General features: G+C 44.3%; 1 protein-coding gene across 6 annotated transcripts; it reads left to right on the top strand.

Annotated features, from left to right (window-relative positions):
- The first annotated feature begins 364 nt into the window (after positions 1 to 364).
- Positions 365 to 24,208, top strand: LOC126999219 (tripartite motif-containing protein 5-like). 6 transcript variants are annotated; one of them, XR_007753152.1, is made up of 4 exons: positions 1,399 to 1,513; positions 10,052 to 10,072; positions 10,332 to 12,545; positions 12,915 to 13,041. XR_007753152.1 is itself a non-coding variant. In XM_050861569.1 (2 exons), the coding sequence occupies exon 2, from the start codon at positions 18,768 to 18,770 to the stop codon at positions 20,412 to 20,414; it is 1,647 nt and encodes a 548-aa protein (XP_050717526.1). In that variant the 5' UTR covers positions 387 to 1,751; positions 18,711 to 18,767; the 3' UTR covers positions 20,415 to 24,208. The 6 variants fall into 6 exon arrangements, 2 of the variants coding, with proteins under 2 accessions (XP_050717526.1, XP_050717516.1); XR_007753149.1 differs by lacking the exon at positions 10,052 to 10,072 and having other exon boundaries at positions 1,364 to 1,513; XR_007753148.1 differs by lacking the exon at positions 10,052 to 10,072 and having other exon boundaries at positions 1,387 to 1,751.
- The last annotated feature ends 1,174 nt before the right edge of the window (positions 24,209 to 25,382 follow it).

Here is a 25,382-nt window from a genome sequence, read left to right as displayed (position 1 = left end):
TCTCTCAAACGCAGCCCTGGTATTCCCTCTACCTTTTCACTACTTAGCGGTATGTCGGAGTTCCTTCTCGAGGCACCGTTGCCAGATTATCGTACTCAAGAGCCGCGTATTTACCGGTTTCTGGCCATAACTGTTGCCAAGAAGCACCAATAATTAACCATTTAAACGATATCTATATATGAATGTAGTTATTTGGGTGATGAAAGCAGTTTATTGGGTCTAAAATCGGCAAACATAAAAAGCTGAGTACGACAATCTGGCAACGTTGCTCGGGGGGGGACCGATTTTTCCAGTATTTTGGAGTGGGCCGAGTAGCGCATGTAAACATGGGTCGGCGCATGCGCAGTAGGGGGGGGAGGGACCGGGGGGACCATTCAGTCAGCCACACCTCCACCCTGCTAATACCTGTTTGCTAAGCGATATAAGTATTCTGCCACTGTTACCCTAAAGGCGGCTTTACACCTGGCAATTCCTGGCCGGCAATACAGCCGCGACGATCTAGCGGTTAGACCAGCTGGGTGCTCTCGGGAGAAAGTACCTTCACATGTGGGAGGAGCCGTGGGAGCATCAAGACGTAAGCTGCTAGTAAATGCACCATGAATTCATCCCAGACACCCCAAAAGGCTACTACCATATCTTTAAACCACAATGAGTTTGGTCCATTAGCCTGATATTGTAGAAATACTTTATATAAACGAGTTTTATCATTAGTAGTATTGATTGATTGAGTGTTTATTGTTGCATTTAACAACAAAGGAGGAGGGAGGAACATGCCATTCCAACCCCCAGGCATTACATAGTGTGATTATATAATACACGAACATAATCGTTCCTTTCCTCCTTCGATATCTCGCAAAGAGATAAACATTTCCCGAATATTGCTGCCACTCTCTCAAAAGTTGTTGTGCGCAGACTCTGCCTCTTGTAGAGCTTATCTTGTGGGTCCCACAAGTGTCGATGCTGCCTCACTTCCTCTAGCAATGCCACCTCGGCCTCCCGGCTCCAAATCTTGTTATCTGCATCTGTCATTTCTTGTTTTACTGGCGCCGACATGTTATTTACCCAGCCGTTAGTCGGCAATACAAGACGGACACGCTCAGCTGCAGAGAACTTGCCGCGAGAAGGGCTCCCAGACCCAGACCAAAAATGCTGCCGGCAGCACGTCACGGCTGTATTGTTGCCAGGTGTAAAGCCGCCTTTAACAGTGCTGTTAAGGTCTTCACAAGCTTTGTGAATATCTGTTAGCGCTTAACAGAAAAATGTTAAGACTAACAGGAATATGTTAATCTTAACAGCTGTTTGGTAGTGGTAACAAGTTTTATGTATATAGGCCCGGGCTGGCTGGGGAGAAATCTCAGGCCATTGTGACATCAAGATCAAGCTCAATACAGGATCACAACAGGAAGTGGCGCCTTGCAGGCAAGACTTCCGACATCCAACTCAACTGAGCTGAGCGGCGGTCGCGGGACCCTGAATTACCTGCCGCACGCCACACCGGGGACACACAGGCAGGGTGAGTGCAGGGCAGGGCGCGGCAAACAAACCCAGACCATCTATCATAAAGTTGAGAGAAGGCAGAGTAAAATGGGAGATAATAAAAAATGCAAAGAGACTGAGAGAAGACTCTAACCAAGAAAATAGGAAAGTTGGTATAGCCCCGGACATGACAAGAAAGGAGAGAGAAGAAAATAGGAAACTGAGAGAGGAACTACAGCGTAAAAGAGAAGGAGGCCAATGGATGATAAAGAAAGGTAAAATCATAAATATATATAACCAACACCAACAACACTGACAAGTTAAACACAGTAAAACAAATAACAATAAAGAAAAGATAAAAAGAGACTTAGAAATAAAATTGATAAACATACAAGGACTGACACAACCAAAACAACTGGAACTGGAAGAACTTATTTCAAATAACACAATCATGTGTATCACAGAAACACAACAAAAACATCTCAAGGTCAATATCACAAATAACATTCAGCATATACATTCAAACAGAGATAGTGATGATAGTAAAAGTGGAGGGCTAACTATTATGATAAAGCAAAGTGACAACAAGACCATTGAAAAAAAAAATACTAAACATAAAGATATACTACATGCAAGACTAAAGATGACCCACTGTACAATACAAATCGTGGAAAAATTCTAGTGTTTGCCCATACTCCCCCCTCCATATAGCTGGGCGTTATCGTGATAAGTTATCACGATACTTTATCGCTGATAACAAAATCGGATTATCGACCATCCGCTACTTATTTAAATATATATCGGTATCTTCGTTACTTTTGTAACCAAACGCGATAATCGCTACTTTTTTTCCGCCTCTCAGAAAAAAACATTGTCTCCCTACTGCGCATGCGTGGCCCGGTGTATGAAAAAACTTCGGGGTATGAAATATCTTCGGTGATGAGATTTCATGCTTAGATCATGAAAATTAAAACACTAGGTTATTTTTTTTTATGCTACTCAAAAATCAATATATCATAGAGAAAAATCATTTAACTTTGCCCCAAAAATGATTATTCACTGCCTCAAATTTGATATTCCATATTCGTTTGTGACCATGCCATGATACTGAAGGCACCCGGTGTTGTGTTATTTGGTGTCCCATCGTCAAAAGCTGGCGCTTTTGTTTACAAACACTGGTCTCTCGTGAACTGCACATGCTCAGGCCATTAAGTGTAGACCTGTTCAGTCTCACAATGCTTTTTTAACACATTAAGAGTTGCTGGAAAGCTGAATCAAACATACAGTACCACCATCCTCGCTGTTTCTAGAGCAGCGTACACTCTGTACATATAAATACAACTCGTACAGAGTGTCGTTCTAAAACAGCGAGGATGATGGTAATGGTACTATATGTCTGATTCAGCCTTCCAGCAACTCTAATTACAGTTTAAAAGCTTTGTGAGACTGTACAAATCTCACGCTGCTGGTCTGAGCATGCACCATCACAGACCAGTGTTGTAAACAATTTTTGACGGTGGGGACGCCGAACAACACAACACCGATTCAGGCATTTTTAGTATTACCGTCCATATGTACGTGTCAACGTGTGGTTTTAAGGTTTTGTAAGTTTCCTAAAATACAGATAATGAAAATTTGAATTCATCAATGTTGTTTTATCTGAAATATCAATATAGTATCGTTTTCGCCTATCGGACTTATCGCTAGCTAGTATCGGAATTGTGGATTTATATCGGGTATCGGTTATCGGTTATCGCCTATATTTGTGCCTCTAGTTAACGAATATCGGTTATCACCGTTAAGGTTTTTCATTATCGGTTATCGGGAATAAGGTTTTCTGTTATCGTGCCCAGCTATGCCCCTCCCCCCCATACAAGCCTGGGGACCTGGTGAGAATGCGGGGTTTCGGGTGGGGGACACGAAATCCGTCACATTCGCGTATTTTTTAGTGGGGGGGGATAAAAACTCCCTAGATCTAGGGAAATTCCCTAAATTTAGAGAATTTTTCCTCCCACCACCACTAAAATAAGCGTTTGCGACGAATTTAGTGTTTCCCATACGAAAACCACGCACTCAGTGGATCCCCAAGCTTGTTTTGGGAGAGAAGTGTAGTGAACCCACCAAACGATGCTCACCTCACCATCTGGCGTAGCACCGGCGGCCATCTGTGCTCACATAAACCGTCTCCACCACACTCTCTAGTAGGTTGTCACCTCATCGCAAGGTTTTTGTCCTCCAAGTAGAGTCCGTGGCAACAAACACAGTGTATCTTCATTGTTTATCACTGACACAAGTAAAACCACCGGCTAGCCAGGATCCATCCAACACCACGCCTTTAACAGTACTGCAGCTCGTGCAGGAAGTGCAGGCTCTCGAACCTCTTGCCCGAGCTGTTCGAACACGTGAATCCTTACTGACCGGATTTTGAATCTGCTTCACGGGCTCATATTCCCAGTATACAAGGTGATTGTGGATATTGACTCCGCGCCTCCAGAATACGATAATACGTCTCCATATATCTTAGTAAAAAAAATAATAAAAAAATAAAATAAATAAATAAAAAAGTACTTAAAAGTAAAGAAGCCGAATTAATCCCCTTCCCCCAACAATCTTGGGGGACCTGCGTGAACTCGGGGTATTTGGGTGGGGGAGCATATTTAAACTACTACCGAACTTTACAACCTGCTAACTCGACCCCCCTGCTAACCAAGGGGGGGCTGTGCCCCCCCCCTGTACCCCCCCCCTCTTGAAGGTGCGTGTTCTAAAAAAAATAGCCATGCGTGGTGGACCTGGTCTCACATGCGTGGGCTAATAGCTAACTAAGCATACCATCGCTAACCAAACGTACCATCGGTAATAGTATTAGGTAAAGGTGCGTGTTCTAAAAAAAAAATAACCATGCGTGGTGGACCTGGTCTCACATGCGTGGGCTAATGGCTAACTAAGTGTACCATCGCAAGCCAAGCGTACCATCGGTAATAGTATTAGGTAAAGGTGCGTGTTCTAAAAGAAAAATAACCACGCGTGGTGGACCTGGTCTCACATGCATGGGCTAATGCCTACCTATGCGTACCATCGCTAACCTAGCGTACCATCGGAAATAGTATTAGGTAAAGGTGCGTGTTCCAAAAAAAAAAAATAATAAATAAATAAAATAAAATAACCACACGTGGTCTCACCTAGCGTATCATTGCTAACCGGATCGTTGGCAACGCTGCTCATATTGCAATGGCGTCGCCATGTAAACACATCGTCCGTATGTATAATATGCCCTTAAGTACAATATGGAGGCGTAATATAGTATTTTCGAGGTGCGGAGTGATTTTCAATAATTACCTTGCGTAGTTTCCGTACGTTGTAAAAAAACCCCGGAATGTATGAAATTTCCCTACATTTAAGTATTTGTAAGGAATTTCCCTACATCTAGGGTATTTTTCAACCCCCTCATAACTCAAAAACTATGCATTTGCGACACATTTCATGTTTACCACCGCATTCCCCAAAGTCTTAATGGCCCACTAGCCAATTTTGGTTGCGTGGGGTGAGTATGGGCAAACACTAGAATAATACCCAAATCGTTCTTGTATACCTAGCAACAAACAATACAAATAGAAACAACATTATAAAGAAAGTGACAAAATAACAAACCCAATTGAAGATGAACCCATGATCCTCCTCGGAGATTTCAATGGCCATGTAGGTTTTTTGGGGCCACAACAACTAGATAACAATGGAGAAAAAGTCTTACACTGGATAGTAGAAAATAACCTTATACTATTAAATGGTGACCAAAAATGTGAAGGAGAAATTACATGGGGGGGCATAGGTTTTCAAAGTGCAATAGACTTCATACTAGTGAACCAAAGCATGTATGGCAAATTCATTAACATGATAATAGATGAAAAGAAAGAAAAATATGACCTATCAGACCACAACTTACTAACAGCATATTTTGATATATGGACACAAAACAAGGAAAATGGATATAGTGACGAAAAGAAAATTATCACATACCAAAAACTAACGACAGAAACAATAAATAGTTATAAAATATATATAGAGAATGTATTAAAAAGAAAAAATGCAGTCTCTCTGGAAGAACTAGAAAATACCATGAAAGAAGCATGCAATAAATTCTTGGACAGACAAATACAAAGAAGAATAGAACAAAATGCAAAAGATATAGAACCAGTCTGGATAACACAAGAAATAAAAAGGGAAATAAGTAAAAGAAGGACCTTAACAAGCAAGTAAGAAAAACACAAAATATTGAAGAAAAAGAAAGATACAACAACTTATACCAAACACAAAAAACTAAAGTTAAGCATATGGTGTGGGATGCAATTTCAGTAAATGAAAAGAAAATTACAAATGAGATCAGGAATGAGCAAAACAAAACTACCATGATATGGGATAACATAAAGAAACTAAAAGGAGAAACTATTGTAAAAAAGGATATATTGCTATATGATCCTGACGGAAGAAAACTGGATATATCTGAACAATCAAAACAATTAGAAGACTTTTAGAAAACTATATACAGAGCCAGAGAAAACAAGATTGAAGAGGTATGGAATAACGAAAGACAACGACAGTATGAAAATGAGCTGGTAGTGTTACAAAATAAAATAAATGATTACATCAAAGTAAAAAATGAAGACGAGTGGACAGAGCGGAAAGTGGATATCAAGTTAAGGGAACATTCAGACATGGTCATACAGTGCAAAGAAACAGACATACCGCCTATGAAGGAGACAGATATCTATATATCAAAAGAAGAGGATAAACGACAGTTACATAAAATTAAATCAAAAAAAGCTCCAGGACCAGACGGACTAAAAACAGATCTTTACAAAATTCTAGAAAGCAATGACCTGTATGTGACACAACTTACAAACTGTTTCAATAATATAATAGAAGAAGGAGAGATAAGTGATAATTGGAAAACATCTAACACTATATTAATCCAGAAAAAGCCCAAACCCACTGCAGCTGACCTACGGCCCATAGCCTTAACAAACACTTCATACAAAATTTTTATGGGAATCCTCAGGCAAAAGCTGGAAAAACACATGAAAGACACGGACGATATCAGTGAACTGCAATCAAGTTTCACAGAAGACAGAAGAATCACAGACAATTTATACATACTAAAATATTGAATTAATCAGAGTTACAAAATGAAAAAAGAACTGATTGTGACCTCACTTGATTTTAAAAAAGCTTTTGATTCAGTAGACAGAAAAAGACTTATTACAGCGCTGATGAATTACAAAGTCCACCCCAAAATTATCAATCTTGTAGCAAACATATATACAGATGACCTCACTAACATATTTCTAAACGGAACTAAACAGACAACAATAAATATAACAAATGGTATAAGGCAAGGATGCAATGCCTCAACGTTCCTGTTCACAATCTTAACCTATGAAATAATTACAGAACTAGAAATGATGGACATAGGTTTTAAAAATGAACACTTTAACATACCTATTCTGTATTATGCAGATGACAGCTTACTACTATCACACTCAATACAAGAAGCAGCTGAGAGTATAAAAAATATACAGCAAATAACAGAAAGATATGGATTAATAATTAATAAAGAAAAAAGCAACATACTTATATATAACAAAAAAGAACAAGAAAATAGTATTGAAAATATTCTAGTAACTCGAAGTATAACATACCTTGGAGTCAAAATAACCAATAACAAAAACTGCTTCAATGATTTCAAAAAACAAAGACTAGCAAAAGCTAGTGAGCTAGCTAACGTTACATACAGTGTAATAGCAAGATGTTGTAACAGATTACTAATTGAGAAAACTTACTGGAAAGGAATGGCACTGTCAGCAGTACTCTTTTCAGCTGAACTTATGGAATTCACTGAAGAAGAGATCACTAAATTACAGAGAATAGAAAACTCCGTCTACAGGGCAATATTACAAGTTCCAACTTATGCCGCCAAAAGTGCCCTAAGAGGAGATATTGGTGCCTCATCTTGCTATGCCAGAGACATGAAAATTAAATTACTATTTGCTAAACATCTACTGAAAGAAGACAGAAATAACCTAGCCAGAAACATATTCCTTAAAGAAACAGAAAACACTAACACAAAGTGGACTAAAACTTTAAAGAAATATATGAATGAACTAAATATAAATATGACACAACTTGATAGTTCAACAAAGAATAATATAATAGAAAAAGTAAGGAGATGGGACTTAAAGAAATGGAAAAACAAAATACAGACAAAGACAACATTAAAAATATATGAATTGTACAAAAAGGACCTAAAAGAAGATACCTGGGCAGACAACACACTGGGTACAAAATTAATATTAAGAGGAAGAACTAACACCTTAACTCTAAACTGGAGGAACAGGTTTCAGAGGAAGAGTGAGGAGTGTCCGTGCTGTGGAGCAGAAGTAGAAACATTAGAACATTTTCTGCTGGACTGTGAAGAATATAAAGAAATAAGACAAAACCAAAACTTTATACAGAACTCAGAAAATCAAAGCAGAAAACACTTAATAGCAGACATACTAGTGTTTCAACCATTAACTCTGGAAGAAATTGAAAATAGAAAAAACTATATTACAACGATATGGAACAAAAGAAAAAAAGAAAACTGAACAAAACTAAAAGACAACAATGCCAATCAACAAAAATCAAGAATCAAGAATAAGAAAAAAGTGGGAGCCGTTACAAAGGCAATCCCACGCCCACTACTGGACTGGACTGGCAGTCAACATTTGGATCCCACTCGTGGCTGTGTCTTCTGCGTGACACGGGCGATCTGGTGATGGCTGAGACCGACCTGCCGTGCCTGTGTTTTAAAATGGCGTTTGAAGTGTGCCTCCCTGCTGACTAACGCAACTGTTGTACTAAAAAATGCCCCCAACATTAATGTCTTGTCCAGCTTGCAAGGGTGTCAGGCAGCTCACCTGCCAGGGTGCAAGGGTGTCAGGCAGCTCACCTGCCAGGGTGCAAGGGTGTTAGGCATCTCACCTGGGCCACTCCCCTGCCAGGGTGCAAGGGTGTCAGGCAGCTCACCTGCCAGGGTGCAAGGGTGTTAGGCATCTCACCTGGGCCACTTCCCTACCAGGGTGCAAGGGTGTCAGGCAGCTCACCTGCCAGGGTGCAAGGGTGTCAGGCAGCTCACCTGCCAGGGTGCAAGGGTGTTAGGCATCTCACCTGGGCCACTCCCCTGCCAGGGTGCAAGGGTGTCAGGCAGCTCACCTGCCAGGGTGCAAGGGTGTTAGGCAGCTCACCTGAGCCACTCCCCTGCCAGGGTGCAAGGGTGTTAGGCATCTCACCTGGGCCACTCACCTGCCAGGGTGCAAGGGTGTTAGGCATCTCACCTGGGCCACTCACCTGCCAGGGTGCAAGGGTGTCAGGCAGCTCACCTGCAAGGGTGTTAGGCAGCTCACCTGGGCCACTCCCCTACCAGGGTGCAAGGGTGTCAGGCAGCTCACCTGGGCCACTCACCTGCCAGGGTGCAAGGGTGTCAGGCAGCTCACCTGGGCCACTCCCCTGCCAGGGTGCAAGGGTGTCAGGCAGCTCACCTGGGCCACCCCTGCCAGGGTGCAAGGGTGTTAGGCAGCTCACCTGGGCCACTCCCCTGCCAGGGTGCAAGGGTGTCAGGCAGCTCACCTGCCAGGGTGCAAGGATGTTGGGCAGCTTACCTGGGCCACTCACCTGCCAGGGTGCAAGGGTGTTAGGCAGCTCACCTGGGCCACTCCCCTGCCAGGGTGCAAGGGTGTCAGGCAGCTCACCTGCCAGGGTGCAAGGGTTAGGCATCTCACCTGGGCCACTCCCCTGCCAGGGTGCAAGGGTGTCAGGCAGCTCACCTACCAGGGTGCAAGGGTGTTAGGCATCTCACCTGCCAGGGTGCAAGGGTGTTAGGCAGCTCACCTGGGCCACTCCCCTGCCAGGGTGCAAGGGTGTCAGGCAGCTCACCTGCCAGGGTGCAAGGGTGCTGTCCACCCCACCAGGGTGCAAGGGTGCTGTCCACCCCACAAAAAAAAAAAAACATTGGCAACTCTCCTGCATTAGCTCACAGCTCGAGTCTTCAGCGATCCTTGCCGGGTTAGTCCGAAGGTTGCTCTTGGAGGTGGTGCACGTGTGTGTTTGGTGCTCCTTCTGTTGTTGATGTTATTCTTTTTTTCGGTGCAGCACACCCCACGTTAGTGTTTTTGTACTATGTGCCATGTGTGTTATGGGGTGCATGACACCCCACTTTATGATATGCTGGGGTGCATACCACCCCAGGTATGTGTTTTTGGTACATGTTGGGGTGCATAACACCCCACTTTATGATATGCTGGGGTGCATACCACCCCAGGTATGTGTTCTTCGGCGAGTTACCGGGGTGCATCAGACCCCAGTTAGGTGTTATATGGCGGGATACTGGGGTCCATTGAACCCCAGTTATGTATTGCTGTACTGCATTGCTTATGACAATTCCCCTTGTAGGTATAAAATAATTTGTTTCAAATTCACTATAATGTTTAGGAACAGGGAAATGTTTGTGTTATTGTCTTTTCTAATGATTTTGGTTTCTTTGCAGGCATGAATAAAAGTGTTCCAGGTGCTATTTACAGAAATTACATATATAAGAAAAGAAACATACAATAAAAGCAGTGAATGCGTCAAATAAAAATGTCCTAGGTTCTATGGACATACATAATATTTATAAGAAAACAAAAAGATAATAAAAGCAGTGAAAGTGTCAGATAAAAGTGTCCTAGGTTCTATGGACAGACATAATATTTATTAGAAAACAAAAAAATAATAAAAGCAGTGAAAGTGTCAAAGAAAAAGTTCTAATTTTCTGTATTTCTTTGCAGGCGTAATGAAAGTGTTCCAGGTTCTATTATCATAAATAACATATATAAGAAACCAATCAGACAGTAAAAGTGTAGTGCAAATGTCAAAGAAAGGACTAACGGATGAGGAGCTATCATATATGATGAGTGTGACTGGTGACTTGTCAGACTTAGATGATGATGGTGAGGCTCATAATGAAGGACTTACTGGTACCAACATAGATGATGCTGAAATGTCAGCTAGTGATGAGGAGGAGGAGGATCAAATAGAGAAAGAGTTGATGTATGATAGTGATGATGATGAGGATTATGTCCCATCGTGTAGTGACGAAAATGAAGAAGTGCCAGAGGATGTTGAAAAAGAGATGGGGAAGAAGAAGAAAAGAAAGCAAACTGGCAAGAAAACACGTTGCACATCGACCCCAAAGAAAAAAAGAAGTATTGTTGGACCACACCCTGGGAACTATCCAGGTGATAGTATCCCTTCCACTTCAGCTGATGTACCTTCTCCTCCTTCCCCTATAACTGGACCTAATGATGCTGCTTCCCACGTGGACACGACCGCTGCTGATGCTTCTCTTGCAGCCAACTCTTCTGCTGCTGCCCCTTCTCCCTCTGCAGCCAGTAGTGGTGGGAGACAAGCTCAAGTTGATGTTCCAGCTATAGTACAGTTTGATAGTACTACTCTGGCTGGCAAGTATGGGTTCAGATGGTGTACCCGCCCACAGTCCAGTACCAATCGGGTAGCCAGAAACATTGTCACTGGTAACCTCGGACCAAATGCCGAAGCGCGAGCTTGTGATTCCCCGGAAAAGTGCTTTAACTTATTCATTGATGATTCATTTTTGGATATAGTCTGTCAGTGGACAAACAAGAGGATTGAGATTGAAGCCAGTAGGTACACCAAGAAAACAGCAACACATAGAAGTGTGGAACGGGAGGAACTTATGGCATTCATTGGGGTGCTAATATTTTCTGGATGCCAGAAGGATGGCCATATGTCAACCTGTGACATGTGGTCTGCTGACATCGGTGTGCCATTGTACCGTGCTGCTATGTTGCAGGCCCGTTTTGAGTTTATACTCAACTGTTTACGGTTTGATGACCCACAGACAAGAGAGACGAGAAGAGAGACTGACAAATTTGCACCTTGCAGGGAACTGTTTGATAACATTATGGAGAAGTGTCAAAGGCACTACACACCCTGTGAGCATCTCTGTATTGATGAGCAGCTGCTTGCATTTCGTGGAAGATGTCCATTCAGGATGTATATCCCAAGCAAGCCAGCCAAGTATGGCATGAAGATGATCCTCATAAATGACTGCAAGACTAAATACCTGCTAGGATGTATGCCATACCTCGGAAAGGATCAGACACGGCTCACACCTGGAATAGGACTGGGACATTATTTTACCAAGGAACTTACACAGCCATACCACCACACAAACAGAAATGTAACCACAGATAATTGGTTTACCTCTGTAGGACTAGTCACTGATCTTCTAGAGAACTGTGGCATGACCATGGTTGGAACATTGAAGGCAAACAAGCGAGAACTTCCAGATAAGATAAAGAGCAAAGAAGATCGTGAACCTGGATCAAGTGCCTTTCTCTTCACAAAAGAGATGACCCTGGTTTCATATCTGCCTCCGGTGCGAAACAAGGCCAAGAAGTTAGTCCTCTTGCTCTCATCTATGCACAGCCAGCCAACCATAGGAGAGAAAGGAAAGCCAGAAATTATAGAATTTTACAACAGCACCAAAGGTGGAATGGATGCTTTTGACAAGATGTGTGAACTGTACTCTTGCAACCGGAAAACTAAAAGATGGCCCCTTTGTATCTTCTACTGGATGGTGAATGTCGCTGTTATCAATGCAAATGTAGTGTACACAGCAAACCTAGAGAGGACAGGAGGTACCAAAGTTCCAAAACGCCGTCGTTTCATGCAACACCTTGCAAGAACATTCATACGGCCATGGGCTCAGAAGAGGTTGTCGGCTGACTCTCCCACGGCCCCTAAAAACACTGATATCTACTGTCTGTAACCTCCCATCAGTAGCCAACACACAATACCCAACTGGCCAAGTACTTGCCCAGTGCACATACCGTCAGGTACGCTGTGCTGAGTGCCCCCGCTCTACAGACCGGAAGACACGCATCAGGTGCCTGAAATGTCAACGACCCGTGTGCCAGTCCCACTACTACCCTACTTGTACCAAGTGTATTGAGCTCGTGGTAAGTAAACATGTATATATATCATATACATTTATATATGTAACCTTCCTATCTTTTCCTGTCAAGGGAAGCATTTTTTGCTGGCATTCCTATGCCTTTGGCTTCTCTTGCATGCAATATATATATATATATATATATAAATATATATATATATATATATATATAAATATATATATATATATATATATATATATATATATATATATATATATATATATATATATATATCATCACACATCTTTAATACATACTCTGAACATCAATTAATAAGTATTCAGAGGAGTAACGAGTGATAAAAAAACATAAACTCAAAATATTGTCATTTTACTGTGCTAAATTTTGACCCATATTTGTCTCTCCATATTACAGTGAGATGTGGTGCCAGAGAGCTGAGGGCTGATGAGGGGATGGCAAGAGGACCCATTTCGCCATGGCAGGAAGCCTGTTTCTTTAAAGAAATTTTTTTATTTAATTTGAATTTTTTCTTGAATTTTTGGGAAAACATTTGAAATTTCAGTATTTTTCCTTTATTTTTTTTTAGACCAGAAGAATTTAGTGAGTCAAGTAACTTTAACAACCAAAATGAAGAGGAAGGAGGCTAATTTCTGTGGAATTTTTCAAAAATAAAATTGTTTGAAAGGAAACGTGTTTTTTCTCGATCCGAAAATGGGGTTAGCTACACACCAGGTTTGTGTTTGTGTGACAAAAACTGAAGGTTTGAGTTCCCGGGTTAAGCATCTCACCTGGGCCACTCCCCTGCCAGGGTGCAAGGGTGTCAGGCAGCTCACCTGCCAGGGTGCAAGGGTGTTAGGCATCTCACCTGGGCCACTCACCTGCCAGGGTGCAAGGGTGTCAGGCAGCTCACCTGGGCCACTCACCTGTCAGGGTGCAAGGGAGTCAGGCAGCTCACCTGCCAGGGTGCAAGGGAGTCAGGCAGCTCACCTGCCAGGGTGCAAGGGAGTCAGGCAGCTCACCTGCCAGGGTGCAAGGGAGTCAGGCAGCTCACCTGTCAGGGTGCAAGGGAGTCAGGCAGCTCACCTGCCAGGGTGCAAGGGAGTCAGGCAGCTCACCTGGGCCACTCACCTGTCAGGGTGCAAGGGAGTCAGGCAGCTCACCTGGGCCACTCACCTGTCAGGGTGCAAGGGAGTCAGGCAGCTCACCTGGGCCACTCACCTGTCAGGGTGCAAGGGTGTCAGGCAGCTCACCTGGGCCACTCACCTGTCAGGGTGCAAGGGAGTCAGGCAGCTCACCTGGGCCACTCACCTGCCTTGGTGCAAGGGTGTCAGGCAGCTCACCTGGGCCACTCACCTGCCACAGTGCAAGGGTGTCAGGCAGCTCACCTGGGCCACTCACCTGCCACAGTGCAAGGGTGTTAGGCAGCTCACCTGGGCTGCTCCCCTGCCAGGGCGCAAGGCAGCTCACCTGGGCCACTCACCTGCCAGGGTGCAAGGGTGTTAGGCAGCTCACCTGGGCCACTCCCCTGCCAGGGTGCAAGGGTGTCAGGCAGCTCACCTGGGCCACTCACCTGCCAGGGTGCAAGGGTGCCAGGCAGCTCACCTGCCAGGGTGCAAGGGTGTCAGGCAGCTCACCTGGGCCACTCACCTGCCAGGGTGCAAGGGTGTCAGGCAGCTCACCTGGGCCACTCACCTGCCACAGTGCAAGGGTGTCCGGCAGCTCACCTGGGCCACTCACCTGTCAGGGTGCAAGGGTGTTAGGCAGCTCGGTAAAAATGTACCAGGAGTAGGCATGTTATTATCAAGACACAAATTATGTTTTCATGTGCAAAATATGATTACTTTTTTTTAGTGGAGATAGTTCTTTTCTGCGGAAATCAGTAAAAAACCTACTTTTAGGAGGGTACATACATCAGGAGTACTACGGTTCCCCGTTGCACACACTGCCCCGCTCTACCGCTCACACCTGTTTTCTATGCAAGCGAGCGAGCGAGAGGTTTCTCTCTCTCTCAATAGTCACAAATTATTTTGAAACTACATTAGTAAAAAGTGGCGGACAAATACAGCCACCTGTTTTAGGTCTCTTCCCAGCCTGATCACCTGTTTAATTTTAATAGTTTCTTCCACCTTCATTTCCTCAAAAGCCTCATAACACTCTCTCATCTACAGTAAACCCTCAGTTATCCGGGTGCACCGTATCTGACCTCGCCTGTATCCGGGAGTTTTAAAAAATATTTGATTTTTTTCAAAAAATAGAAATAAAATGTTGCGCGCCGCCTAAAGTCGTTCAAATTGCCCACGCAATGCCTCTAAGCTCTGCCCGGGCGGCATACCTCACCCGTAAGGTGCACCCCAGCTTGCACGTAGTAATGATATTGACGTCCTGGTGCGAAGGTTCACAGGAAAGCTGTGTGCTTCGCAGTACAACTGGCACGTAAAAGTTCTTGCCGAGTGCTGCAGACCATATCGAAGTGACGAGAGTCAAGGCAGTGTAGGTTTAAATGGCAGGAGTGTCAAAGGACTGTTTAAACGAAACATAGTGTGAACCCTAGTTTAAGCCTTGATGACTGCCTAAATCCAGACTGGACTTGGTGAGTAGGGCTCCGTCCCCGTGGAAAAGGCGTGCGGGTTCGCTAGCACTCCTGCAGGAGTGAGGGTGGAATAAGAAATGCGGATAAGTACCGCGCTCAGTCCGACATGCGAAAGAAGGATTTTACCATGCTTACGGTACGGCGAGTAAAGGGGCCCGCAGGGGTTCAGGAGTCCCATGGGCCAACCTGATCTGGAGGTGCGGGCTGGCCGTAAATCGTGGTTATTTCTTGTGGCTGGCCTCCCCGTGGTCCCGCTGGATGCACTGTGCAGAGGGTACCCGCCCCCCCCTGGCTTGCAAGGGCAACATAGTGCAACTAAACAGCCACAGATCACCGTGCAAGCGGATGCGCTAGGTTGTCATTGACTCCTTGGTTATCCTCCCCACTCACACTCAGAGTGGGGCGGCCTGCAGGGTGTACTTCCCTGGGGTTTGTGTGCCTTCGGGCTCTTTGCCTGGCTTAAAAAGGTAGGCCTGGGGTGCCTGCCCAGGTGTTCGTATAGAAGCCTGCTTTGAGCACTTGATGCCCGTTGCTGGCCTGGACCGCTTCGGGTATCACTCTGGTATGTATGCCTTCTGGTTGACCCGGGTGGTAAAGCCCGCGGTGCTCATAGCCACGAGGTTGCTAACGCAGCTATGCAGCGATAAAGAAGCGGGAACGCACCTATGTACCGCACAGAGCATTGGCCTTCCAGTTTTGTAAAACTGGACCCGTAAAAAGTTTCTTGTGGCAGTGCTGGGTCTGCTCTAAAGCCTACGTGGTAAGCACGATGGTGCAGATTTGGGCGGTTAAGCTGCCACAAATACCTGGGCTTTTCTGGGTTGGGTCCAGAGCAGTGTTGCCAAATGTGTAGGATGCAAAAGTGCTAGACTGAGGTGTGAAATGCACTAGAAATGCGCTAGGAAATTTTTCGGCTCCTCTCCCTCTAATGGTGATAGTAATAGTAGCTAGATAATGGTTATCATAATAGTAGTAACCACTATTGCTTTCAGATCATATTGATAATGCCACTTTCTGGTGTTGCTATAATAATAATAATGATAATAATAATTTTTTTTTTTTCTTTCCATATTTCTTTCCCCAGGTGCGAGGCCCGAGAATAGTTCAGGTTAAAGGCCTTTTTCATATATATGTATATATTTCTCATAATTTGTTGTTGTACTACATGTTTCGAAACGAACAATAGTAATTACCGTCATGTAGGTATAGGCAGGTGTTGTTTAATTTATATTGAAAGGATTGAATTGTTGTCATATAGTATTATATTTTTTCATTGTTATCATAAATTAAGAGATAGATTTGATTACAAACTTGACCATTATAGTAGATAATAAAAAATATAAAAAACATTTTACTGTATAGTTTATACATATTCATCCGAGGTGTATGAGGGACCTTGTCAACCTATACATGAAATCAATGGCATCAATTTATTTTATAAACTTTGCCTCATGTCTGTATGATTTTTTTTATATAATTATTGCATATATTTCCATAACAAGCTCAGTATAATGTTATTGGAGCTAAGGAGACCGAACTCTTAATTACCAATGACAGTTCACAAGTCAGGTTCAGCAGGATGCTGCTTCCTGTGTTAATTACATAACCGAGGCTGATTCAGCCTGACTGAGCCTCTCAGATGCTTAGATGCGGCTGTCTAAGCGTCTGAGAGGCTCAGTCAGGCTGAATCAGCCTCTGTTATGTATGTGTAATCTGACGTGTCACAGACCCGTTTTAGTCAACTGTGTCATAGTCTCATCAACATGTCCGCCTGATTAGTTTCTCTGTGTATAATCAAATGTCGGACAAGCACTTGTTTGAGATGACGGAAAATACTTAGAGAAGGCACAAGTATGAAAAATCGCATGTATAAAGTCATCAAATCCAGCCGACACTTGAGTTGTAATATGACTGCCTTCACCTATATCAACGTGCTATCTAAGACTATATTAATTATTGTATTTTACTCCACATTTCTATTTCTTTCTTTATTATTTATTGATTTATTTTCTAATCATTGGGAGCCCCCTGAATGCCCGGAGCCTAAGGAGGCTGCAGCCTCATTATTCTGAATGTAAATCAGCAACTGCCTTTCCGGAATGTTTTAATGAATTCTTGGCAGTGAATGTGTGTGTGTGTGTGTGTGTGGAGGGGGGACTGACTATTTCTATGGGGCGGGAAGATAAGGAGGGTGTGACGGTATGCACCGCTCCCTTTCCCTCGTTCTCTAATCCCTAGGCCTCAGAGACTGGGTGAGACCTGACCTCCACTCATCACACACACACACACACACACACACACACACCTTTCCAATAACCATGAATTTCCAGAAATGCACTATAATATGCACCAAACTGAAAAAAATGCACTAAAAAATGCGCTATGCACTAAATACGAAATTTACGCGCTGTTTGTGATGCCAATGCGCTAGAACTAGCGCATTTCGCGCTAGTTTGGCAACACTGGTCCAGAGGCCCGCTGCTGTGATTAGCCAGGCAGGGGAACATTAGCTGCTGCCTGTGAACGCAGGGCTAGGCACCCCACCAATGGGTTAGCAGCTGGGGCTGTCGCACCTAATTACTGAATCCGAAGTATCAGATCCCTCCAAGGTGCAGCAGGACTGCGATAAGCCAGGGAGAGATTGCCATGAGTGCTAACCGTGACGACGCTGCTCGAACCCTTTTCTCAGCGCCCGGAGCACGTCAATCGGGCGCATTTCACTCCCTGGTGCAGACTGACTGCTACAAAGCCATGGGGCGTACCATATTATAAGTATGGACAGAAGCACCTGTGCAGTACAGGTAACTCTCGATTTACGAGAGTATTGTGTCCTTGAAGAGGTCGCGTAAATCAAAAACAATGAAAATCAAACAAGAGGTAGGTTTCTATCGAAAAATAAATATTCACTTCATTCAGTGGAGAGAGAGAGAGAGAGAGAGAGAGAGAGAGAGAGAGAGAATATCCATATCACCGAGATATCCACTCAGGCACTCAGTCTCAGCCTCACTCGTGTGAGGAAGAAATGAGGGACACCATGAGCAACTGGCTAGTACTGGTACCAGTACCGAGCAGTCTGGTATCGGTACCGTACGTAACGTATAGCTGGTACCGTTAGTACCGGTACTGGTACTGGTACCTGCCCACCCCTATTGTTGAGTAGCATGGCAGCGTGGGTACTGTATTGTTGTTCAAGTGGTGCGTGGGAAGAACTAAGCTCAGCTGTGTGGCCGCGGCGCTGTGTGAGTCCAGTTGCGTGAGACATCTGGTGGCCACTCCTTAAAATATCGCGTATAAGTGAAAAAAAAATTGTAAATCAAACATTTATTTGGATTTTGGACCCCGCGTTATTTAAAAAACGCGTTAACCAAACTCGCGTAAATCGAGTTACCTGTACTCTGTCATTGCCTTTATGGCAGGCAATGATCAAAAGTTTGGTTTTCAGGTCCGTAGACTTAACCTACACCATATCCGGGTTTTTCCCATATCCGGGTGCCCCTGTGGCTCTATCAACTCGGATACCAGAGGGTTTACTGTACTTCTTTATTTGCTTGATCTGTTTCACCCTCACTTTCTTCCAAATTGTATATTATTAAATTATTTCTCCTTTTTTCTTTTTATAGTCTGTCACACCATCACAACCCCTCACCACCACCACCACCATCACCACAAGCAGCGTCATGGAGGCTGCAGGGAATAGTGGCAGAATGGCAGGACAGAGAAAGGTGAAGAACGGGAACACTGTCGGCAGCCCTGCGGAGTGTCCAGTGTGCCTGACAGGCTATGATGACACAGTGCAGCGGCCATGCAACCTGCCCTGTGGCCACACTGTCTGCACGCTTTGCATAGATCAGCTGAAGAGGCAGGGCTGTGTTGCCTGCCCAGAGTGCCGCGTCAGCCACGCCGTGCCCGAGGGAGGGCAGTTCCCTGTCAGCTATACTGTTGAGGCCCTAATAAGAATGATGAGAGACGCTGAGGTGGCAGCAGCAGCAGCAGCCTCGCCGCCACCTAGTGCCTGGGAGGGGGAAGGAGCAGCAGCAGCTGACAAGAAGAAAGTGGCGGGTCTCTCTCAGAAAATGCGTTCCTTCCTGCAGGAACAGGAGGCCATAGTTGTGGCCGCCGTCACTGCCTGCCGGAAGGCTCAGTCGCAGCTGGACCAGTACCAGACGACCCTGGCAGACTGGGGCGAGCAGCAGCAGCAGCTGGAGGACAAGCTCCGGGGACTGGTGGACCAGAGCATGAGTGTCAGGGAGCTCCTGCAGCAGGAAGACTCCCGTGCGGCGGCCAAGAAGGAGGAGTTGAAGAAGGGGGAGCATGGGCTGCAGGCTGTGCTGGAGACGTTGCACACCATTACAACAGAGCAAGAAGTAGGCGCAGTGGTGAGTGAAGTGTTTCGTTGCACTGGCGAGGCAGAGCAAGCGGTGGAGGAGTGCCGAGAATGTTTTCCTGATGCCAGCACCGTCACCACCATCAGGAAGGTGAGAGAGGCATCTAGTTCAGTTCTTGAGGCTGCCCAAGTTGTCCACTCGGCTCTGGAAACGATTTATACCATTATTACAGAGGATCCAAGCCTCCAGTCAGACCCAGACTTCACCGTCATAGACAGACTGCACCTCATCTCGGCGGCAAACTTAAAGGCTGAGGACCTCCGCAACCTGACACAGCCAGCCAAGCACTTGCTGGAGGCTGGCCGGGTGTTTGCTGTCCACCAAGCGGAAGGTCGGCGCCGACACGCAAGAATAAGCCTTGAAGCCGGCCAGCTATACCTCCACGCCCTGAAGGACCATCCCCCGCCACTGGGCGCAGCAACCCTGCAGGTGAGCGAGGCTGTGCCGCCCTCCCCCCCCTGCACGGTGTTCCTGGACTTGGCCTGGCCAGGCAGTGCACCGCGGCGGGTCCGAATCCGTCTGAGCCCCGACACCCCGCGGGGCAGACAGTTCTTACTGTTGTGCACAGGGCAGGGTGGCCCCTCCTACATTAACACCATGTTCAACCAGCTAATCAAGATTGAGCAGCTTGGAGAGTATGTGGTGAGCGGGCGCTTCGTGAGTAACAATGGTCACTGGACATCCGTCCTGCTGCCTGGCCTTGATGAGGGTGAGTACCGGGAGTCCTGCCAGGCTGGTGATGTGTTTGGGGTGGTGTGGAGAGACGTTACAGGGGATGAGTGTGGTTACTTTGGCATCTGCACCAGAGGGAATCGGACTTCTTTGGAGATGCCTCGTGTCTTCGGTGAGGTGGTGGACGGACTGCACGTGGTGGTTGAGGCAGCGCAACACAGGGACATTGACGAGGTGACTGTAACAGACTGTGGTTTGGTGTTGTGATGGTAATGGCCACCAGAGCAAGATTATGGAGGTGACTGTGGTGGACTGTAGCATAATGTTGTGAGAGTAAGCCCAGCACCACCACCACCACAGCAAGATTATGGAGGAGACTGTGGTATTTTTCTTAATATGCTTTATTTCTTGTAATATCCAAGGAAACATTTTGTGCATTACATAAACACTTGATGTAATGTTTTAATTTTTTGCTGCATTCTTGTAACATCCAGGATTATACAGTCAAACCTCAGTTTACAAGTGTCTTAGTTTACGACTGTTTTGATTTATGAGCAAGAAAATCCCAGAAAAAATGCCTTGATTTACGAGCGGTGACTTGGTATACGAGCATCCTATTTGTTCCTCTTTTTTGTTGCTACCCCTCGGGTGGGGACACGGGATATATGGAGGCCGTCAGGGTCGAGCGTGTATGTCCCTTGGATTAGGGACCGCAAACCCTTGCCGGGTGACGGCTCATGAAGGGGAGGGGAGGATACTGACTGACCGACTCTACCGGCTTATGTCAGCCTCCCCGATCAAGTCGGTCTTTTGACGAGGACTGGCGTGTCTCTTTGTACAAGTTGAAGATGTTAGCGTGGGTTCCCTTTGTTTGCTACAAGACAAGAGTGCTCGGAGCAGAAAACAATGGGAGTAGAACCTTAGTTAGGGCTTCCACCTTGATCTAAAACAAAGAAGGAACGCAACATCCCATCCTCCAATACAGAACGAATCCATATTTTTAGGAACTGTTGGCAACCCTAAAATATCTCTGGCCTGCCATGACTGACAGCCGCTGCCCGCTGCTAATGAATGGAAGAGGATGGGGAGAGAGACGTTACGACGCATATTTTACACGTATTTCAGGACAACCCTTGACCAACATAATTTCATGGATTGGTTTTGTGGTTCACCGAAAAATGCGCTTATAACAGTTTTAAAATACTGAATTTTATCTGCTTAACCATTCAAACAGCACTCTATCTTGTCCATATGATTGGATGAACCAACAATATATCTCGCTTTGTCACTCATCAAGGACAAGACGCATTAATTTAGTCACAGTTATGGGATCTACAGTTCATTAGGAGTATTTCAGTAGATACTTAGCGCCTTTGTATGCAACGGAGTTTCTTAAAACGTCCTTTTGCTCGACAAAATATTGACAAATGGCATCGTTTCAATTCCTTGTTTCTAACGATGACGATGATGTTTTCATACCGGGAAGTTCTTACTTATCATAGTGATGCAAAATGGCCTGTGGTGCAGCAGTAACACAACACTGACAACAGTAACTTCGTGAACTCTATGTCCACCCACACCTGGCAGGGTTACCCACAGGAAGCTCAGGAAATGGTCATTGCCATAGGCCTACGGAGGTGCGGCCAGCAAGACAGTGGCCGTACCCATGTGCACCCCCCGCTTCGGCTTGCGCAGGACCCCCGATTCTTGCCAAAAATTGGAGAGAATTCCTTATAATCTGGCATACCAGAACAAGAAATGCAAGAATTTCGCAAGATTTGGGGTTAATTCTTGCTCTGTCTAGGGTAATTCTTGACCACCAGATGATGGCTCTAGTCTCAGTCCGAATTGTAAACTTGTAGAAATGGCATCTGTGCGCTCGTGTCATGTTTCCATCACTACAGTGTGTTTTCAGCACTACAGTGTGAGTTCTTTGTGCTTTAACAATGTCCCCCAGAAAGATGGTTAAAAGGGATGGTGCTGCAAAGAAGAAAACAGGAAAGGTGAATTCTATGTTCGCAACAGGAATGGGGGGCGAGCCTGGGCATATTGTATGTAATGTATGCCTTCCTGGGCGTGATTGACTCCCGTTCACCCTCCATCTCGGATGATATGTTGGGTTAGCTTCACGTTGGTGGTCGAATGTAGTTCCGGTGCCTCGAGAAAAGGGAAACTGCGGCTGCTAAACACCGGGGCGAAGCCTACCCCTCGAGTGTAGCTAGTGATTACGGAAGTCTCCATAAGAACCATAACTCATTGATTTATGTTTCACATTATTTATCATCGCTATTTGTTAGCAAAATTACTTTAATTCTATTAAAAATAACATGTACATTGATTTTTATATAAATATTTTTGAGGTATGGGACACATTAATGGGATTTACATTAATTTCAATGGGGAAACTCATTTTAGTTTACGAGCGTTTTGGTGTGCGAGCAATATTCCGGAACGAATTAAACTCGTAAACCGAGGTTTGACTATTTTGCATTATGTTACGTGCATTGCTCCCCAGGCAGGGAAAATTTGATCGAAAATCGGGGATTGGGGTTATTTGAGTTCTGTGTACCATCATTTTGGGCAATCATCTGGCATCACTTTCACGAAGTTTTAAAGCAATCACTCCATTCTAAGTAATTTTCCTGAATATTTTACCAAAGTGGGCGTGGCGCACGTGATATTTAAATCCCACGCACTGTGCTGGCATTTTCCGCGTTTTCATAGGTTTAGAAATTTATTTTTTGCATTTTTTTGTTATTGAGGCTAGTGATGAATATGATGAATATTGGCCATTACCACCTACTAAGGCTGAGTCGGTCGGTCCTTCCTACTCCCCGGCAGTGGCACATCTGCCTTCACAGAGAGCAGGTCTGTCAGATGTCACTCGGGTTCCCCCCCCAAGAACTCGTTGCTCTCTGACCCTCACAAGTTCCCTGAAGGATGGGGATGCCTAGCAAAGGACTTAGAAAGAAAAGAGAACACCTTGAGAAAGCGAGAGTCACGCGGCACCCCGGAGCCTTCACCTGTCAACACCTCAGAAGAAGAAATGAGGAACGATATTATGTCATCCTTTGAACACTGTTCATCTACTGACGACAACCCAAAACACCACCTTTGTCCCAAATCAACAGATTCGTGGTGTTTTTATCAAAAGGCTCTCGCATTAGGGCAGGAACCATCCAGCCACAGCACTATGAAAATTTCTTTTACCCTAGACGATAATCAGCTCCAACTTGTTCGTCAAGTATATGAGCGGCTGACAACGAACACAATGATGCAGAGATGCCTCAAGGGATTTACTCAAAACCCAAATGAATCTTTCCATGGTAGAGTATGGTTCTATTGCCCCAAACACATCTCTGCTTCCAAGAACAAGTTGGATTTTGCTGCTGCGCGACGAGTGAATAAAATGCTGGGTATGTGGATGCCAACACTTATCCACGTATGGGGGTTCCACTCACTTCCACAGTGAGGAAGTATTTAGAAATGAAGGATGCTGCAATGGACATCCCTCTAAAGAAAAAGATGAGAGATAAGCCCCTCCAGAGGGACCTCGACTACGTGCCAGGGGGCCACCGACCTGTCAGCCTTCAGCGAAAATTGCCGTTTTCTCGTTTGGTAAGTTATCAACATTCAAGTAAAGATTTCTCTCTTATTTTTTGACAGATTTTCATGATTCATGCAGCAAATTGTTTGTAAATAAAAACACTACGTACGTGACAGAGTACATTTTGCATTTTCATCAAGATTATTATGTCAGCAATTATTTAATATACAGTAAATGAGATTTGGGGGGGATAGTAGGAAAAAGTACATATAACAATAATATGGATAATGATAAGAAAAAAGTGAGTAATCAGCCTTTTACTTTAACCATTTGAGAATTAAAGTAAACTTTTTGGGACTGAATCTGATCATTGGTGTTTGCGTCATCTTCAATAAAAAATAAATAAATAAATAAATAAATAAAAAAAAAAAAATCCTTGTCGCAGATGTCAACTTCACCCCCAGACAACACCATTCAGCAAGAAAAACACCTTCTAAATAAATCTGAATTCACACTAATACGTTTTCTTTAATTTCCACGTATTTTCCCTACCTGAACCCTTAAAGCGATGTAATGTGTATTTTTTTTTTAGGCATCCTTGTAGCAGCCAGTGCGAAGCTTTGTGCATTACTTAAAAATAATCGACAAAAAAAAAGACCTTTCCTATTTTTTTCCAATATGATTTTTTATGTAGCTTGTACTGCTCCTTAGTCATACAATCTTAAGCCACCTGTGACATCAAGATCAAGATCATACAAATGGCGCCCGACGGAAAAACGGGATAACAGCAAGGCATGGGCGATCCTCCACCGATTTAATTTTGGAATAGTAGTTAATTGATCGCCCTGTATTCTATGGTAACATATTATAAGAGAGCTATGGACTATGAAGGATCATAAACAATAATAAAGGTAAGTTTGCAGTTGTTATTGGACAAGACAAAAAACAGACCCTTAAAAACACCCCAAAGAAGAAAAAAAATCATGAAAAATTTGTACATTCGGCATATACCGCGCAGGGCTAAACTTTCAGGCATTTTTTATGTGAAAAAGGTGCGCGCTATATGCCGCAAAATACGGTATTACACCATTTGCAGGAACTCACAGTCAACACCTGGTCACCTGCTGCAGTCAACACCTTCACCACTGCCCTGCTGTTTGCTTGTTCCCGTGATTCTTGAACTTTGTCTTCATACTGTGTGAGTTCAAACCAACGTTCTTGTGTTGTGATAAGCCATGACATGTATGCAACCCACAAGGCTCATTGCCAGCACTGTGTTGTTTCCTGTGCTATGCTGTGCTGTGTAGGAAGTCTCTCTCTCTCTCTCTCTCTCTCTCTCTCTCTCTCTCTCTCTCTCCTAACTAATATATGGGATTATTTGTAACGGAGGAAGTTAATGGGAGGGAGAGAATTTGGGTAAGGAGAGAGAGAGAGAGAGAGAGAGAGAGAGAGAGAGAGAGAGAGCGCTTGTCTTTAGAAATTCATCAGTCCTCTGGTATGTATCTTCATTGTTTTAATAGCCATGTTGTTAGATAAGAAATATTTGGTATAAAGCTATTTTTCAATTGTCATCATTACTATTATCATCATCATCAATGTTTCTTTTTCTTGTGTGCATCGTTATCATTTATATTGTTTTGTCATTTTAGTAATTTTTCAATACAAAATATTTTCTTTAGTTTTCCAGT

The sequence above is a fragment of the Eriocheir sinensis genome, chromosome 2, assembly GCF_024679095.1.
Source record: "Eriocheir sinensis breed Jianghai 21 chromosome 2, ASM2467909v1, whole genome shotgun sequence".
Taxonomy (NCBI): domain Eukaryota; kingdom Metazoa; phylum Arthropoda; class Malacostraca; order Decapoda; family Varunidae; genus Eriocheir; species Eriocheir sinensis.
This window is presented reverse-complemented; position numbering and strand designations above follow the sequence as displayed.